At 41.4% G+C, this 20,007-nt stretch overlaps 1 protein-coding gene across 1 annotated transcript in view; it reads left to right on the forward strand.

Annotated features, from left to right (window-relative positions):
- DCHS2 (dachsous cadherin-related 2) overlaps positions 1-20,007 on the forward strand; it is a 102,105-nt gene that overhangs the window by 39,598 nt on the left and 42,500 nt on the right. Inside the window, exons 2-3 of the mRNA XM_081875162.1 lie at positions 7,532-7,723; positions 10,984-11,215. Coding sequence (XP_081731288.1) covers positions 7,532-7,723; positions 10,984-11,215 — 424 coding nt within the window. The remainder of the gene's footprint in view (positions 1-7,531; positions 7,724-10,983; positions 11,216-20,007) is intronic.

The following is a 20,007-nucleotide window of genomic DNA, read 5'->3' on the forward strand; positions in this document are numbered from 1 at the left end:
CTTTCTTCGTTCCCTGCTTGATTATGAAGAACAGTCCCATCCAGAAAAAGAGGCTGACAGCTCCACATTCTTTGACAGAATGTGCGTGATGCTTGGTCAGGGCAAATGTAGGTAAAGTTTGTCATGGGGGGAAGGGGCAAGGAAAATGAATCTATATGATTACAAGATGTCTTGGAAGAAATATCATCTGTTGCCAACTGCATTATTATTTATGTTGAGAAAATGGGAGAGCTTTTTAAAAAGCAGTTTGCATAAATGAGACAAGCTGTGAGGTTGGCCATGTTTTAAATTTTCCATACACCCTGGCAAAAAAGATTAACCCAAACAGCCTGTGCTTTATGACACACTTGATTTCTTAGTGTAATTATGGCTGTGATTTACAGACTCTGTATTTTTTTACAACTCATCTGCTTCTATTGCAGGTACAAATGTGGTTCTCTTTTTCACTTTCAAATATTAAATCTTACTGCAAAAGACTGATAGTGGCAGGAGACTTAATAAAGCATTACGTGTTGTTTTTATAAATTATTGCTGTTTTCCTATACAAAAGTATCAATACATGCAGAAGGCCATATCTCTTAAGGCTCATCAAAGTAGCTATCCACCTCAAATCTTTTTAGAACTGCTAAATCATTCTGTATTTTCCTTTAATCTTTCTCTGCAATTTGGATCAATTTCTAATAAACAAATATGGATATTTCAGCAGATAGTTACAGAATCACATTTGAGAAGCACTTGGTCTAGCCTGAATGTCATGCTGAGCAAAACCATGGCTTCATATGAGTGTGCAGGCTCTTCCTTGTTGTTCAGATGCTGTGTTGAGCTAAAGTGTGCCATCCAAACCCAAGCTTGTGGTTTAGCTCTCCTGCACAAAACACAAACTGTAAACCATAGGAACAGACCTTGGTTCCATCTTGCATTTAGCCTGGAGAGAGCTAACACATGAGACCAGGCTTGGATGACACACTAAGCCTGGGGAAGTTGCTCCCAATACCAGTCACCATACGGAAGCTGAGAAAGGTTCAGATAGTTTACCGCTGCGGAAGATAAGGCTCAGTAAAACAGTTCTAGATGTAGATATATATAGCTTGTAGATTTTGGCAGATAGAGATATACAGATACATGCAAGTGCAAAGTATTTCTGTTGCTCTACACAAGTTCAGCAATTCAAGACATGACACCAGACAAGTAACACAGACAGACTAACAGCAGACTCACAGACTGACACACTGAGCTGACACGCATTAATCACGCATATAGTCAGGGCACTGGGCCATTACCATAGCAGCTGGCTTAGCTGACCTTGCACCTGCAATTTGCTCATCCATGGGGTGAGCTAATTTACACTCATGAAGGAAATTAACCCCTTATCATGTCCAGTTACTCCAACAAGCCAAACTCTGTTAATTCAGTGCAGCTGCAGAAAGCTGGGGAGGAGCAGAGCAGCCACTATCTCCTCGTGAGGAGCCTGCATGCTCATGCATTTGCACTAAGCCATGGCTTGGCTTCACATGACATGTGACCAAGCCTGTAAATATTAGTAATTAGTAAAGACAGGATGCATATAAATTCCATAAAGCTTGAGTATCACATATTACAGGAACAGCTCTACATTCCCCTCTCCTCAATTCGGGATTACACTTCAAGCATCTGATGAAACGGCTTGTGCTGTAAAAAATGCATTGGTCTTTACGGTAGAGAGTTGGAGTTTGAGCAAGGAGGTTTTGAGGGTGCCATTGTGGGGTTTGCAGGCTTTACCTATCGTGTTTCAAATATACTGGATTTCACTGAAACGTGCAGTGCTTTGGAAAGTAACCCCTGCGTAAATGGGAAGTTGCCTGTATTATGTTTCCCTCCCCACTTCGTACTAACATATATATGTAGACTTTTGCATGTGTTTTTGCAGCTAGAAAAGTACTAAAAGTATACTATATTGTATAATCTATTTTGGATCACAGGATCTGTGAATTCCTATGTGTTGTTAGAATACATAAACAGGGAGAAAGCACCCAATTGGCTATGGGTGAGCATGTCATTGTCAAGGCCTTCCAGTGATGGTACGAGACCATCATAGACCGATTCAACTAAATTCTCAGCATCTGCTTAAATATTGATCTTCCTGATGTTTGCACATGGGTTGTGTATTCCTTCAGGACTTATACTGAATCAATCAATGGATAATATGTTCCAACAGCTTCTGTCAGCGTAGCAGGAGTCACATCCTACTTGGTATTCAATACTAGGCAGACACATGCACTGCTTATAATTTACACATGATTAGCTATAGTGTATTGTGTATCACTCTCTAAATGCAATAATGGCTTCAGTTCTTTTAAGCAAAACATTCTAATTGTCCTAATTAACTTCAGCAGCCACACTGGTGTTTGTAAAAAACAAAAACCAGTTCTGACTTTTTTTTTTAAAAAAAAGGAATGCCAAGGAGGAAAATGTGATTAATGGGAGCCATATGTTGCTTTTACACGTTTGTCCTGCAGTGGTTTGTAAGTCTGTAGCACTTCTAAACTAAAGCAAGTGGTCATCATATTGGAAAAGTGTCAGCACTTACATTTGCTGATACTTAGCCATATTTCGAAGAACAATGCAGATGACTGCTTCACCACAATACAGATGTTGTGCTCTTACACTAGTACTGGACCCACTTCAAGGTATTGCTCTTAGCCCTAAAAAGTTTGCGACCCAAGTATCTGTTAGTGCATCTCTTCCAATACCAGTCTCCCCAGTCTTACGTTCTGCAGGAGGTGATCTGCTTGTGTGTGTGGGGGTGTACTTGAGAGAGAGAAAAAACACTTTCTGTGGTGCCACCCCACTTGTGAAATGCCCTCCCAGGAAACTTCCAGATGGTCAAATCATTTAAATGCCAACTGATGACTTGATTGTTTATCCATGCCTTTTGATGTGTATTGACAATAGAGTTTGTGTTAAGTCCCCTGTGGATACTTTCTATTTGACTTACTGCTCTTTTAAATATTTTTTTTTTTATGTGGGAAAACTAGTTTGTACCACATGTGAGATTCTTGTTTGTTAACTACTGATGGTTGCTACATCAGTTTTCTCTAATCAGAAGCAATAGAAAACTGCTATTTGTTCGAACCTGCAGTCAGTAGTGTTCAGTTTCCACTTCTCACGTGAGAAAAGGGAAGGGTGAATTGTGTGAGCTCTAGTCTTGCTGTAGCATGTTGTTTCAACACATATCCATGATTCAGTTTTGTATCTGAATGTTGTCAAAGGAGCACAAAACAGCCTGTCCAGCCATATAGCCAGGATATGGCCTTCTATGCAATGCAGCCCATATATAAAGCATGTGATACCATGACCTGCTTCCAGTCTCTTAAGAATGGTTAAGAGGATTATGTCTGCACTCACCCTGTTGCCTAAGACAATAAAGCAGTGACTCTGGAGTCATTACTGTAAAATATTATAGTTCAAAGGCTTCATGCATAATTGAAAACAGGCAAAATTATAATATATTTATGTAGCTATTTGAAGCATTGACATCTGGGAATATATAGGCTAGTGCGGTATAAGCATACAGAATATAATTCTATCCTTCCACCGAGCTATTGTCTGTCCAAATATATTATGCAAAATGTGGGACAAACTACGGTACTAAAAGTTAGCAGAATAAAGTTATTTTTCCAGCAGGCAACTTCTTGGTTCCGTTATTTTAAGGGTCGGACTTGGGGCAAACACTGGTGTGGCAAACTTAACTTAGAAATGTAACTTGAGTGCCTGTACTTTATATATTTCATTCTCATTCTCTTCCTCCCACCCCCTGCCCAGCTGAAAGGGAAACCTTGAGTTTAACCCCATTATATTCCTGCAATACAATACTTCCATCCTTGTCCAAACCGTTTAGATGAAAGGTATGTGATAGAATCCATCTTCCCCCCACGTCTCAAAGTGCAGTTGACTTTTCTGCTCTATTGCCCATACACCTGCAAGCCTGCCCTTCATTTCCTCTTGTGTTGACCACAGTACAGTAATTTATTATTGAGACCAAACTCAAGATCACTTAACATGGATTAGTTATCCTCTAACAGCCATGAACTTTCTGGTTGTATTCAACAAGACTCATGCCACTTTTAATACTTCCTCTCTTGCTCCAGGCTGAAGCCCCCAGTGGTGTAATAGCAAAACCTGCAAGAGTTCAGGGTAATAAGCATGTGGTGAGGTCTGCTGACAGCTCACAGTGTGGCTGGATGCAAGATAGTCAGAAGTAAGACCAGCTGTTAAGTAGAGAGCTTGGAGCGTTGCTTCAGCACTGGCCTGGAGCCAAAGGAGAAAACTGCTCAGAATTGAAGGGGCTGCATAGCCAGCCTGGAAAATATACTTACTATATGACAGCAGACAGTGCTCTCCCAAGCTGCAATTGATCTTTAAGGTCATTTGAAGCAGAGGATAAGGTCCAGGAAACCTCTTCAGGCACACAGAGGGTAGAGGTATTGTTCCTCTTGAAGGTCTTCTACCTCCTCCATGGAAGTCTCTAGCAAGGTGGTGACTTCAGAAGTTGTCTTCTGAACCAGTTCTTCCATGTTGTAGGAACCATTTTTGGGTTGGGGTGGCGGCAGCTAAGATTTGGGCTGGATGCTTATGGGTGTACTGAAGGATTCTAATCTGGTTCAGCTATTCTGAACTTGGAACCAGGGGTTTGCTAGTTCTGGTTAACCTAAAGTACATGGGGGGTAATCTTCTCAGTATTTCCTTAGTGGTGAACTCTTGCTTTTTCCACGCCCTTATTAAGCTAAGCTAAGGAAAAAGCTTAATAGCAGCATGAGGTCAGTTGCCATGGCAATCACAGAGGAGGGGAGATTTCTCTAGCTGAGGAATTACATGTGTGCAGGGGAATATGCACAATGGCCATTGGTTATGCACATTAACCACTCTACATTACCCTTAAGATACCTAAAAAGTAGTTTTTCCATTTTTGAGAAAACCGTATGCATATGGATTTGCTTATTCCTTTCAATGCATAATAAAACACTAATTTGTAACATGCAAAAGGTTGCATAACTATATTGATGTCCTCATCAATGGCATGCCTTTTGTAGTGTGCTTTAGAGACAATATTTCAAATGCAGTTAATTGGAAAGTAAGCTGATAAGCATACAGTAGTCTTACTGCGAGTTGCCATCTGTTATACTGCGGACAGAAAGTATCACAATATTTATTACAATATTTTTATATAATGTATAGAACTTCTTACTTCATTTATCTTCACAGCAGTTCTAGGAGGGAAATACTCCTTTCAGAAGATGGAGATTTCATGCCTTAAAAGAGTAGGAGATTCAGAATGAACCTCTGGAGAGTTGTACTAAGTTAAGCTTTGGACACTTTTGAAAGAGCTGCAATGGCTCTTGGGGGGATATTAGAAAGGGTTCATAATTTATCTCTATGGTTTTAAAAGTCAGAAAAAGTAGCTCAGGTCTAAAGTTTTACACATAGCTGCAAAAGCTTCCTGAGGAGTATTTCATTGACCATTTTGCTGTTTAGTAATTTCAGTTCTAAATCCTGGTATGTTGGTGGGACAGGTTACCCGCCACACATTCAGGGTCCCATGTATATTGGTGTCAACCTGAAGGACATGTGTACATTGGTGCGTGCAATTGCTGCTGTCAGGGAGTAGCACACTCTTGATTTTGGCAATTGCATGTAGCTAAATATCTCTTTAGATCTATACCATGGGTAGGCCAGATCCTGCTCAACTGCCTTCTAAATACGGCCCATGGATGATCCTGGAATCAGCATGTTTTTACATGAGTAGAATGTGTGCTTTTATTTAAAATGCATCTCTTGGTTATTTGTGGGGCATAGGAATTTGTTTATTCCTCCCTCCCCCCCAAAAAATATAGTCCAGCCCTCCACAAGGTCTGAGGGACAGTGGACTGGCCCCGTGCTGAAAAATTTGCTGATCCCTGATCTATACCATTTCTGAATTAATGTTCTCTTGTGTCAACCCCCCTCCCCCACGTGGTATACCAGGAATGTGCTGGGAAGAAGTCTCTTCCCTTCACCGTCTCCATAACTTGTTTTCTTCCATCAAACATGCAGTTCTTGTCTGCATTCGGAAGCAGTGTAGTGCTAATGCTGGTTGACTTTACCACATGCTTTTCTCCATGTGCTTTTCCTAACGGTGGCTATCAGCCCTTCCTAATGGAGAGGGATCTAGTAGAAGATTAGTTAATTGCATTTCAAGGACTGCAGTGAGGAATTAAGAGTAATCAATGGGCACACATATATCCATTATTTCCTACCTTGAGTTTGTATGCCAAAAAGTGCTATAGAAATTATCATTTATAATCTTAATTATTAAACGATATGCCATTAATGTGCCCGAGCTTTAGCATAGTTATTAACTGCTTCTGTGTAACTGCATGTGCCCCTAAGCTTCTTTTAGGTATTAATGATTTTAAGAGATAAAGATTACAGCACATAAGAATGGAGAGAGAGCATGGAAGAGTAACACAGCTGATGGTGTGCCTTGTGGAATAACTAAGCAGTATTCCTCTAGTTGCACTATTATAGTTATTAAGGTAAATCCTTCAGTTTTATGCCAACAACTTGAGGAAATCTCTCTCTCCCTTCCTTCCTGCCAGACACTTCCTTGTGTATTGTGGAGTGAAAGGGAAGCTGACTGTCTAGATTGCCTTACCCCAAGCAACATGCACTGCTCTGCTATGACCGCTCCCCTTCCCTGGGGGTGTGGCATTGCTGGCAGACATCCAGGACCCAGGAGTGGGTGGAGGGATGCTGCCCACGTCATTAGGGCTCCCGGTCATGTCATGGCACCCCCCCCCGTCTGACCAATTGGGTTAGCCGGGGGCGTTGCAGCTTGCTGTTTAATCCATGTAGGGGAGGTTGTTGCCCCTCTTCGTAAAGGGTATCCCATTAAAGGGATCCGGGGGTGTGGTTCCTGTCCGAAGCCTGGGCATGGGCTAGGGCTGTGCCACGACCCCATCGGTGACCCTGGGGGATTCTATTAATTGATGTATATCATAGGGCTCCCCCTATCGGTGGTTGACCCTTGAAAGACTTCCTGCAAACAGGCAGGAGAGTCAGGATATAGTCTGGCTTCACCTAAATGCCTAAGCCAAACCACTCACATCTGTAACCGATAAAGTGGTGGCCTAATTTATCCCATTAACCCAACATACTTGTGTCTGTGTGTTTATTTCTGAGGGGAACTGCGGGGTCCGGGGCCTCGCCAAGCAAGACTGTATACCATTCAGCCAGCCTAGCCCTGTAAATGGTAGTCTTTTCAGTCTCAGTACTAGAGCACTGTTCAAATTTTCATCATGATACTTTTGAAAATAAACAGCGTAATCCTAGACATACCTATTCAGGAAAGAAGTCCTATTGGGTTCAGCAAGACTTGGACCATAATAAGTATCTATAGGATTGCAGACTAAGTCATGATGGAAAAAATACATCTTATTTGAAAAACAATGAATTTGTTGGATCTATCAATAATAATGAAATAATTAATGGATTTTTATTCGTTGTGCTACTGCAGGTCAAGGCTACAGACAGAGATTCAGGGAATTTTGGGCATATTGAGTATTTTCTATATGATGGATTCCATAATTATGAAAAATCAAAAGCGTTCCAGATTGACCCGAGCAGCGGCCACATATGTGTCTCACAGGACATTGACAGGGAAGAAGACCCATCCACATATGATCTCCTGGTGAAAGCGGTAGATGGGGTAAGTTTCACACTTGGATAATTCCACGTTAGCAGCCATTTGTTGTTTGTCAGGTGTGAAGGTAATACTCACTGTTTGTCACTACATCTGGTAACCTAGATCAGTTGTATCAATGCAGTCATGCAACTTAAAATATAGTTTAGTAAGCCATTGTTTATAAACCATAGCTTAGGGTTACATGTGAACCAGGCCACTTTCTGTGACTACATCTGGCAACAGGGAGTTCCCTAGGTCAGCTGTATTATGTAAGGATTTACCTCAGTAGCAGTGAGTTCGTGGGACTTCTGCAGGGGATTTTGACAGGTGTGTGGGACAAACCTACTGTCATTTGTGTGGCACCATAGAGACATACATAATAACATCAAGCAATCAACAGGTGGGCAGCTCTGCACACCTGCCAAATTTGGCCCGCAACACTGATCTTGATAAGGATCAGACCTGTGGAGCCATTAAGGTTCACCACTTATTCCTTAGTGTGGAGCAGTGGACAATTCATATTTATGGTTTAAACCTATGGAGAAAGACATACTTTTTCACAGGGTTTCCTTTTAAAGTTTGTGAAACCTTGTTAGACCTTGCAAAAGGACTTAATCACCCCCTGAGTTCCATTTAAGTACATTTATTTAAGCATTTAGCGGAGAGATTTAAAAAAGGAAAGTTTCTTTTAAAAGAACATAAAACACATAATTAACTAGCTACATTTTCCTTATCAGGATAGCTAACATTTGGTTACTGACATTTCCAAGCAGCTTGCAATTGAGGGCAAATGGACACTTACCTTGTTTTTTGTAGGAACAGAGCCAGGCTTTGACTCTTCACCGTTGGCATAAAAGCCAAAGAGAATCTGGCAATCTAGATTCTGGCAAGGTGTTTCTAGGGAGCACAGTAGACTAATCAAGAGGAGGTGGGAATTCACATGCTGCAATCGGATAGTTTGAAGTGACCATGTGTCTTTAAGGTGTTTCCTACATTTTCTTTAATTAATAGTTTGCTGGGTCTTTGTGTGAGAGAAGTGGAGGGTAGTCCACAAACATTTGGATGTGGAATTGTGCAAGCTCTACTGGCTATCGGTTCCTAGGCTTGAGGTATTAAGGAAGGAGGAAGGAGGTCGCTTTTCATTGCATTCACCCATTCTCCTGAAAACACATTTCTTTCTTTGGCATCGTTTTTCATCCCATTCCCAACTCCAAAAATCATCTGGAAATGCAAACACCAAACACTTTGGACCAGCAGTGCAAAGCACTGCATCTGACTAGTGTTGATGGGAAAGGTTTACAACTCCCAAGAATTAGGCTTTTAGCAGTAGTAGTCACTTCTTTTTGGGGAAAAGAAATGACATTGTTTTCCTTCTTCCTTCACATGTGAAACAAACTTTTCTGTGAAGCCCAGCACCAAATATATTCATAGCATGCACAGACTCAAGTTGCCTTCATTGTACATTAATTCCCTTTATTTCTTCCCAGGCATTTCATGATGCTGTCTTGTAACTGCAGCATGACAATCTCGGTGCCAGCCTAAATAGACAATACAGCCATATGAGCTATTCTTGGGAGAAATGAAAGGCTCATTGAGAAATAATGTTGATGGATGCTTCAACTCCACAGCAATCACTGCTCAAGATGTGCAAACAATAAACAAAAGACCCAGTATAATTTTCTGGGTGATGTTGTTTTATACAGTAGATTTTGTATGAAGTCCTCTGCTTGAGTAGCAGGGCAGAGGTTCATGGTTGAGAGTAATGAGAAGCAGTTTCAGCTGTTGTAGTAGAACCCCGCTGCCAAGTTGTAGAAGAACTGTGTATCTGAGGATGGTAGAACTCTAGTCTCTTACAGCAGTTAGGCAGCAATCCTAAACACTCCTGCAAGGCTGTTTAACATAGTCAGTCTTACTTCCAAGTTTACATCTGTAGGAGAAATGACACTTTTGAGTCAAGAGTTCAAGAGTTTTGAAGCAGGAATGATGCAAGATTGTGGCAGAGTCAAAACATGATTGGCTGTCACTGTCCATGGCAGAGATGAAGTATCTACTGAATTGCGATAAGGGACATTTAATTTATTGATTTTATGAGTGGCTGGCCGCTTAGCTTTGCAAACTTACTGTTAATTGATATTGAACTGCAAGTGGGAGAATCTCTGTCCATTCCCCATGTGGCAGGAAAATTGATTGGTGTGTCCTCCAAGTTCCTGCATTATAAATGTGGGTTCTAGCTGTACTTGCTATGATCTTCTTATGGAGATGAGAGCTTTATGTCTGCTTGACACAGTGAAGGACTGAAGGAGACATATATATTTTCAGAATATATAATTATTTTTTTACTATAATGATGTTTTTTTCTGCTTTTATTGTTCTTTGCCTACTAATAAACTGTAAAAATGAACAAATTTAAATCTACCAGACATGATAAATTACTGGTTATCTAAGTTATACATAGTACTTGTTATGTTCCTAAAGTAACAAAGTGACCTTCAAACTGAAAGGGATGCAGAGAAATAATTTAAAAACGTATATTTTCAATTCTTCCTTCCTTTGAATTTTGCCCATGTGAAAACGAGCCTCAGCTCCAGCTTCAAGCTGAAGAAGAGGGTTGGTCTTTCCTTTGGCTCTGTGCTTCCAGAGAACTCCAAGTGCTTTGACATCACCAAGTCCCCCAGTACCCTTTTCTCCTCTACAGCTCTGGAGATGAGATGTGGGACTTCCTTTGACATAGCTGAAATAGCCCCCAGCCAGTTGATCTAGAAAGCACAGCATGATCAGAACTCAGAGTAACTTGAAATTAACAAGTGGTTATGATGGCTTCTTTAGTGACAAGATACATTAAAGTAGGCTCCAATACTTTGGCCACCTCATGAGAAGAGAAGACTCCCTGGAAAAGACCCTGATGTTGGGAAAGATTGAGGGCACAAGAAGAAGGGGTTGACAGAGGACGAGATGGTTGGACAGTGTTCTCGAAGCTGCAGGAGGCAGTGGAAGACAGGAGTGCCTGGCGTGCTCTGGTCCATGGGGTCACGAAGAGTCGGACACGACTAAATGACTAAACAACAACAACAACAACATTAAAGTAAACAGATGTATAATTTTTATACTGTTCAGTTACATTACATTGCTACTCAGAGGTCCTTTAAGTCTATACACTTTCCCTTCAGCTATCTTGGGATTGGCTGATCTCCATCAAGGTGAAACAGGTCTAATTGCATTCATGTCTTCTGTGCTTTGTTATGACTGATGATTTGACTTGGCATTTGTTGTGATTCATTCAATAGGGTGGCCTGAGTGCTCAAGCTTTCGTCCGCATAGAGATAGAAGACATTAATGACAATCACCCTGTCTTCGACCCAGCGGTTTACACGACAAGCATCAGCAGTCATACGCAGCCGGGAACAGAAATAATCAGTGTCGTTGCTACGGACAAGGATTCTGGAATATATGGAGTTGTGACTTACGAATTGCTGCCGGGTGACTTCTCTTCCCTGTTCACAGTGGATACATCTACAGGTATGATACAAGGTGCATGAGACCCACAATTTAAAATCATATTCTGCTGATACAGATCAGGATAACTCCCAGAACACTGTGCAGAGGGAGGAGAGGGCTGATGGTTTTGTTGGGCAATCTGAAATGCTGGCTCTGATGGGACCATCTGCTTATCGCTACATGGAATTCCACGCTTAGTGTTCGTATCCAATGATGTCTTTGGAATATATACTTTTTGTGAGAACAACCTACTCTGCACTACCCTTCCACTGAAGACAATGTCAGTATTTAACACTGCCTTAATTGACTATTTCAAATGCCATAGAATGTATTTCAGTAGAATGTCTTTCATGAAGAGGAACCTAGACCGTGAAAACCTGGGCTTTAATAAATCTTGTTACAGTGCTTACTCGTCTATTACTGCTGCATTCTGCAAGGCTTCCTTCCAGTTAAGTGTGCATAGGAGTGTGACTTTAGGCCTAAACCCAACGCAGAATTAGGTGTGCTTAATCTTGTCAGTTTCAGTGGGGTTAAGCAAGTTAAATTCTGTGTTGGATGAAGTCTGTCTTCAAGGTACTGTCTCTCCTCACCCACCCAGCCCCCACCATGTCCTATTGAACATTGTTTCTTCATCAAGTGAAAAATCATGTTCTCCCTATGCATTTATGCAGCATATAAATGGATTTTCCCTGGGTTTTGTGAGGAGACAGTTGGTCTGCTGAAATCGTAACATATGCTAAAGATGAGCTTGTGAAAGCACACACAGAATATGAAGAGTGCAGCCATGAATATGGCAAAGATATTTTGAGTGATTCCTTTGTTTATCTTTGAAGCTAATCTTCTCCAGTAAAGCATTTAACTTGCTTGGAAATTCCTGCATGTGGGTCATGACTGCTTCCATGTAACATGCAGCTTGTTGCTTGTTCCAGCTTGGATTTCTGAAATCATTTCAGAAGAGCTTGCTTCAGAACAGGTTTTGGTGTTTAAAGTGGTAAAACATTCTGGATATAAGGTATTATTTGTGGCCCATCATGGTTTACCTCAGTCGTAGTGGCTGGTATCATTGGCTCTTTTTAGAAAAGCAAACATTTGGTGTAGAAGACATATTCTGTCACAGGTTTTGACAAATGCAGCAGTGAAATAACATTGGATTGTGTATTTTCTTTTTTTTAATCCCAATTTGACTGCGAATGTGATTTCGTTTTACACTTTATTACAGGAAGAATTAATCCATTTTAATTTCTAAACTGCACATGGCATTTTTATATGGTGTGTAATAAAGCAAAATCAGTGCACACATGAAAGGGTTGACATGAGTAAAGACAGATTGTGAGATTGAAATCGTTTATTTTGGAACATTCTGAAACCACATCCTTTTGAAGAAAGCCTTCCTTAGTTTTTTGTCCAATCTGCATAAGTAATTGATAGCACATTGAGACCACTGAAAGTAAATGGGAGTAGGTTAATGCGTTTGGCTTTGACCTTTTGAGAACTAGTTGTTCAGTAACGGAAATCCTATTCGTGGTCTGAACTTAGCCACTAATGGATTCATGCCTCTGTTAAAAAGCACCACAGAATTTAACCTAAGTAAGATTGAGTGGAACTTTCAGGTATGGAGAATACTGGGAACAATTAGGGTTTAAAATGGCTCAGGGGGGAATTTGCAGTAGAGGTTTCTGGAACTAATCCAAAGCACTTTTGTGTATGAGAGTTATTCACTGAGTACTGGCTAGAACCTGAGCCAGTAACTGAGCACCTTGGAGGATGGGGACTTGTTCTGATGATCCAATAGCTCGCCTAACTGACTGAGCAAATCACAGCTCAAAACCCTTCAGAAAATGTGTACTGCTACCCTTCTTTCTCTAGCTTAGGATTCCTCAAGAATGATTTTGCGCTCTCTCTCTCTCTCTCTTGGTCCTTTCTCTAAGCATGGAGCAAATTATGGGACACTGCATTTGTATCCCCGAACAACAACATCATCATAATAATTTTCTAATTTGTACTCCATTCATCTGGCTGGGTTGGCCCAGCCACTCTGTGCAACTTCCAACATATATAAAAACATAATAAAACAATACACATTAAAACGAGGTTTGCATCATCCTTATGGCTTTGGTATCTGTGTGTTTCCTCCATTTTGTAGTTTTCCTGAATCCAAGCACAGTTATACTAATATTAAGTATGTTAATATCAAATGTTAAGCAGTAAGAACAAATGTCTGTAGTTTCCAGATTGGCATCTCCTTTTCAAAAACCAGTCTTCCTGTATAAATAGATGCCTTTGATGACTCTCTGGAAACTGCAGTTGCTTCAGAATACAGGTAGCCAAGTGAGACTGGTGATTAGGAACACATCTCACCAGTGTTCAAAGAATTTCACACAATTCAAACACAATTCAGAGTGCTGGTGCCTACCTTTAAAGCTTCACATGACTCAGGGCTCAGTTACCTGAAGACCAGCTGCTTCCACAACAGCCTACCTGTGCATTAGGATCACTGGTATATTCTTCAGAAGCTCTCTGGAGGGCTCCTTCTGTCTAAATTAAGTGGGTTATGATTGGAGGAGAGCCTTCTTGGTGGTGGCACCCTGTTTGTGGAATTCCTTCCCCAGGGAGGCTCTCTTCCTTTTGCCATCAGGTAAAACTTTTTTGATGCTTTTGGCCTTTAAAAATGTGATTATTTTAATTGCTGTTTAAGTTTTCAGTATTTTGTTTTCTATTATTTAATTGTTATGCAAACTGCCCTGGAATGACAGCATACATTATTTTAAATAAATAAGTGAATACATAAAGAAACCAATTCAAGGAACGTTTCACATAGAGGCCAGTGACTCCCGAGATAGGTGGAAGGAAAAGCATTTGACCTTTTGTATAGAAATTGCTGGAATTGATCAATACAGTGGTACCTTGAGTTACAAATGCCTCAGGTTACAAACGCTTCAGGTTACAAACTCTGCTAACCTGGAAGAGTTACCTCGAGTTGAGAACTTTGCTCCAGGATGAGAACAGAAATTGTGTGCCGGCAGCGCAGTGGCAGCAAGAGGCCCCATTAGCGAAAGCACACTTCTAGTTAAGAACAGTTTCAGGTTAAGATCGGACCTCCAGAACGAATTAAGTTCATAACTAAAGGTACCACTGTACAGTGGTACCTCGGGTTAAGAACTTAATTCATTCTGGAGGTCTGTTCTTAACCTGAAACTGATCTTAGCCTGAAGCACCACTTGAGCTAATGGGGCCTCCTGCTGCTGCCGCACCGCTACTGTGCAATTTCTGTTCTCATCCTGAAGCAAAGTTCTTAACCTGAGGTACTATTTCTGGGTTAGCGGAGTCTGTAACCTGAAGCGTCTGTAACCCGAGGTACCACTGTATATCAATTACTGCAAATGTGTGAGATTATTTAATATTTTGATGTACATATTCCATTCCTTTATCATTAAATTTGGACATCATGCCAAACCATGATACGAGCTTCCAACTATAGATGCTTAATGCCACTTGTCTACTTTCAATTTGTGTCTACACAGCACTCCAAGCACTTGACTCAGTGGCCTACAGAGTTGGAACATTGTCTGTATATAGGAATAACAAAAGCGTTTTTGTTGAATCTGACTATTGGTCCATCTATCTAGCCCAGTATTGTCTAGTCACGCAGCAGCTCCTCAGTGTCTCAGTTAGAGACATTTCCCATCACTTGTTACCTGCGCCTTTTAGTAGGAATGCCAGGGATTGAACCCAGTACCTTTGGTGTACAGTGGTACCTCGGGTTACAGACGCTTCAGGTTACAGATGCTTCAGATTACAGACTCCACTGCCCCAGAAATAGTACCTTGGGTTAAGAACTTTGCTTTAGGATGAGAACAGAAATTGTGTGGCAGTGACGCGGTGGCAGCAGCGGGAGGCCCCATTAGCTAAAGTGGTACCTCAGGTTAAGAACAGTTTCAGGTTAAGAATGAACCTCCAGAACAAATTAAGTTCTTAACCCAAGGTACCACTATACAAAGCATCTACATGATCGCTAATCTGTGGATCCCCTTGGTCTGCCAGTTCAGACATCAGTCAAACTATAGTTAACACAAACCATAATTTACCAACCGAGAACTCCTATTTATGGTGTGCAAACCAATATGCTAATATGTAGATGAGATTCCTTAACCATGAGTTTGGCTTGTTGTCTGAACGGAACTATCTTTCTGGGTTGTGTCTGCCATAAGAAAGAGAGGTAAAGCAGGATTTTCGTAACATTCAAGAACACAAAAAGCTTCTGTTCTGTATTCTTTGTCCAGCCTTTTTCTATGTGTTGCTGTGGTTACCACCAGGAAAAGCGGCCTTAGTCAATCCAGAGCATAAGGTCGTAAAGGTAACAGGCAGCAAAAATCCAGTAAACCAAGATAAGCTGCCCTTCCGGTGATGTACAACATAAAATATACAATCAGTAATTAAAGCATTAATAAATTGCAATGCTAAAAAACAGTACAGCAAACCAGCATAATAACAGAACTGGATTAAAGGCTTTGTGCACCGCTGACTCATGTTTCTCAAGAGACTGAAGTTTTTGTACTTAATTCTTAGTTCATAGATCAGAGAAATAGGCAGGTTGGAGAAAAATTCATTCTGAATAGGTCACTGGAACTGAGCATTGACCTGCCTGAGTGTTAAGTTGCTTCAGCTGCCAGATTTGAAGGTGAGTTTGGGTGACGAACTGTGCATACCTTTTTAGCCATCTGCCTGCTGTCTGAGTTGGCTGTCAAATCGTATTAGTTGGAAGCCATCTGGGTATAGTTAATCTATATTTTTCCTCTTAATAGCTTATTTTTTCAAAAACACACACACACACACCCCCAACAACACTCTCAGTGCAGGTTTGCTCTACTGCAGGTGATTACTAATTGAAAGAGCCTAGAAATCTGGAAAATTATACCTTTAAATGGTTAGAAGTAAACCAGTCCATTTGAATGATCTACTTCATTCTACCTGCTGCTGTTGACTACGAACAAATGCATACTTCACACATGCTTTAGTTACCTGTAGTTAAAGAGCTGTGTATCAGAAATGTTAAATAAATTGCCAGAACAAGCAAGTCAACCAATTAGAAGCTGCAGGCAGATGGCCACTGTTTTGCACCATGCAGCTGATTGAAAGCAAATCCCGAATGCCCAGAATGCAATGCTACATGATGCAGGGTGGTGGGCAGAGCAGGCACAGATGAATTTGAGGTTTGCAGTAAGTTTGGTTTCCAGCCAGCCACAGGGCTGCTGGCCAGAGGATGCTGTAAATTAGTTTCTTCTGGAACAGCAAGAATGGTAAAAATGAATCAAAGTTCTACACAAGGGGTGGGGATCTGGTGGGTGGGCTGGATAGCTAATCTGCCTTCCCTGTGAGCCAGCTGAGAGTCTCACCCACCAGTCAAGCACCTGAAGAATCTTCCCCAGTTATGGCTTGGGTGTACCTCATAGTTTATTCTTGGTTTCTGTACCAGGATGGGACTGATGAGTTGCCTGCTCAGAACTAAGGTGATCTGTGCCCTTCATTGTATTAATTGTTGGTGGCAAAGTAGAAGCCATCTGTCAGCTTGCCTCATGCTGGGAAATGTGGGCTGTGGTTTCTGCATTTACTCAAAGGTCAGGTTACCAGTACTTAACTTAGTATAGCAATCAGCATGTTACTTACCTGGAGGTAAGCGGATTTGTATCCAGGTAAATGCAAGCCTATGCCTAACAAAGGCTACAGGTAATTCTGTTGATTCGCTCTAATCCACCCTACAGTTTGAACCAGAAAGAAGCACACCGGGGGCTATGCATGTACCATAGGGTAAAATCTCATTTTCTGTGCAGCAGGTGCTGCAAAAATAATAATATGTGCACTGAGAGTAATCCTATCATTAGTATAGGGTTTCTTTGATTACTTGCAGCTGAATATGAAATATAAGTTTCCCATTCTGAGTGAAAGATCTATGTAGATCTTGTTTAACAGATCTAATTCCTTCAATATTATACGCTCAAGAAAACCCCTCACCTTCAAACATCCTCATGAACAAGACAGATGTGCTCAGTAGCACCAATGTGCAAATGGAGCTATTTATATGCCACAGCTTTCTCCTTACCTTCAGAATGGAAGTTGTTCTGCTACTGAAGTGAATGTGGAAGTCTCAGTAGAGCAGGGTGTGCCACGCTTTGGTTCATGGGCCACCAGTGGTCTGTGAGCTTCATTGAGGTGGTTCACTGTCTGTGGATTTGTAGTTGAAGATGGGAGACAGCACATCCATTGCATTCAATAGACTGATTTTAGTTGCTCATATTATCTATTTTATTGTATTGCTGTTTGAATTCCATGGAGTACAATGAAATGCAATATATAAGAAATAAAAGAAGCAATACAAATACAATAAAAAAACCATACAGCATCTTACGCAATGCGTTACTATTGTTGCTGCAACAGGCAGAAAAATAGTTAAGTGCTCCACCAAGATGCTCAGCAATTTTCAAGTGGTCGATGGGGTGGGGGAGAGGGGAACCTTAGGAACCAGGGCAGCAGAAGATCTCTGACATTCCCTTATAAAATGAGTGGCAGAAACAGCAAAGGCTGTAGGTGTTGAGGTCACATCTTGGCAGGAGCAAGAGAGCCATTGGGCACACCTGCACCTTAGCTGACATGCCTCTTCCATGGTTTAGTAGACTAGATGCAGAATGACACAAATACACTAGCAGTATGTGTACTGTAGTGTCCACTACAGTTTTGGATGGTGCACTAGGTGAAAGAATCAATTGAAGCCAAACTGGGTAGTATTACCTACTGGTTGGGGGTACCATATTGGGGGTGGGATGTTATCCTCAAAGTGCAAAGTCCCTCTTCAGCTTACCTTCCCTTTGTTGCACATGCCGCCCAGGGGTTTTCCTGCTACTCTCCAAGGCATGGAAAAGCAAAGGTAGCCGTGTTTTTTACTCCATCTCTGCTGAATTACTGCAGTGTTTTTTCACGCTGGGTAAACAATATTTGCTGTTTTCTGTGTTTGCTATAAAACACACACACACACACACACTTAAAGTGATCAAGAGGCAGTTTGTTTTTGTAGTGGTCTGGCAGTGTAAAATGGAAATTTTGTGAACTGCACCTTTTGGTTGTCTGTAAGTATTTATCTGCTTCATCTGTTTTCCATTCTCCTCCTTAACGCTTTATCCCAAATTAGTCATTCAGCTGATTAAACAATTCTACATTGTTAAGTCAGATCTTGTTATTCACCATTCTTCCTACTCCTGTCTGAAATACTGGAACTGCTGTCAGTCAGTATAGAAAATACTGATGGTCTGACTGCATGAGGCATATGAAGTGGTCTTGATCTCCAGCGAGTACATATAGGGTGGCTTCCTCCTCCTCCTCCTCCTCCTCTTCTTCATTACACCTGATCCTTCATGGAATTTCCATGCCTTCTATTGCCCTACATTCTCTGTTGAAAAGCTGTGCTTTGCTATTGGAGAGAAGCACTTGTGAGCATCTTGCCTCCTTGAGTTTCACTAAACTTTAATAAATGAAGTCATTGGTCCTGTGCCTCAGTCTATAACAGATGAGAATTAAAGGTAATAGGTTGGTTCCAGAAGTGCCCTTTCAGATGTTGAAGGCATCTCCCACTCATTGATGGGCTGCTTGCGCAAGTAGAGCCTAGCTGAAATATGTTCTTCCACTTGCACATTCCCTTGCACAGACAGAAGTGTGAGAACTTGCCTATTCTAGCACAGGATGAACTCTTAGGCAAGTGTTAGCAGAACAGCACTAACATGGTATCTTCTGCAATAATGCTCAAAACAGAAGAAATAGCGTATTAGTTTGAACCATATTAAGTGAAAAACACGCGCAAGAGCGTTTGGCTAGAAAACACACCACCTAGAATCAAGCATATGTGTATGATTACACTGCTCAACAATTTTTTACTTTTTGAATGTTGTCTAGATTTCTACAACTGATTTAGGGTATTTTTGCACTGCTGAATCAGGAAATGGCATCCGTTTCTCTCCATCAGGTCAGGTTTACTGTAAACTGAATGGTGGGCATTGATAAAGGTAAGTACACGTAAATTGCATGTTGCTTCACCATTTTTCAAACTTGAGGGCTTGAACTTCCGTTTCTTGGAACTCCAGGAATGCTCAGCGGTAGGGAGGTCTCTCTTCAGAGTCCAACAGTAGTCAGCCATCATGACTGCGTCCCAGCGACCCTGATACCTGGTCTCCATCTCTTTCATGTCCTGATGGAATCTCTCCCCCTGCTCGTCACTCATTGAACCCAGGTTCTCAGGAAACCGGTCCATATGTGAAAATAGGTAGTGCATCTTGATGCTCATGTTGCAGCCCAGGTTTCTGAAAGCAGTCAGCATGTTGTTGACAAGTTCTGCGTAGTTTCTGGCCTTATTGTTGCCAAGAAAGTTCTTCACTACCAGAACAAATGCCTTCCACGCTTCCAGTTCCACTTCGTTCATTGACGTTCTGAACTCTGGATCTCTGATGAGCTGACGGAACTGAGGACCATCAAAGATGCCAGCTTTCAACTTCTCCATGGTCAATCCTGGAAAAGCCTGGCATAAGTAAGTGAAGCAGTCACCATCCTTGTCCAGAGCCTTGGTGAACTGCTTGATTAAGCCAAGCTTGATGTGCAGCGGTGGGAAGAGTATTCTGTCTCTGTCCACCAGAGGGTCATTGATGATGTTCCTTTTTTTGCAAGGCACCAATTCCTCCCACACAGGCCAGTCCTTCTTCGTGTAATGCTGAGCACGGTCCCTACTATCCCACATGCACAGAAAACATGGGTACTTGGTGAAGCCAGACTGTTGT

This window comes from Podarcis erhardii (assembly GCF_964252035.2).
Source record: "Podarcis erhardii genome assembly, chromosome: 9".
NCBI classification, from domain to species: Eukaryota; Metazoa; Chordata; class Lepidosauria; order Squamata; family Lacertidae; genus Podarcis; species Podarcis erhardii.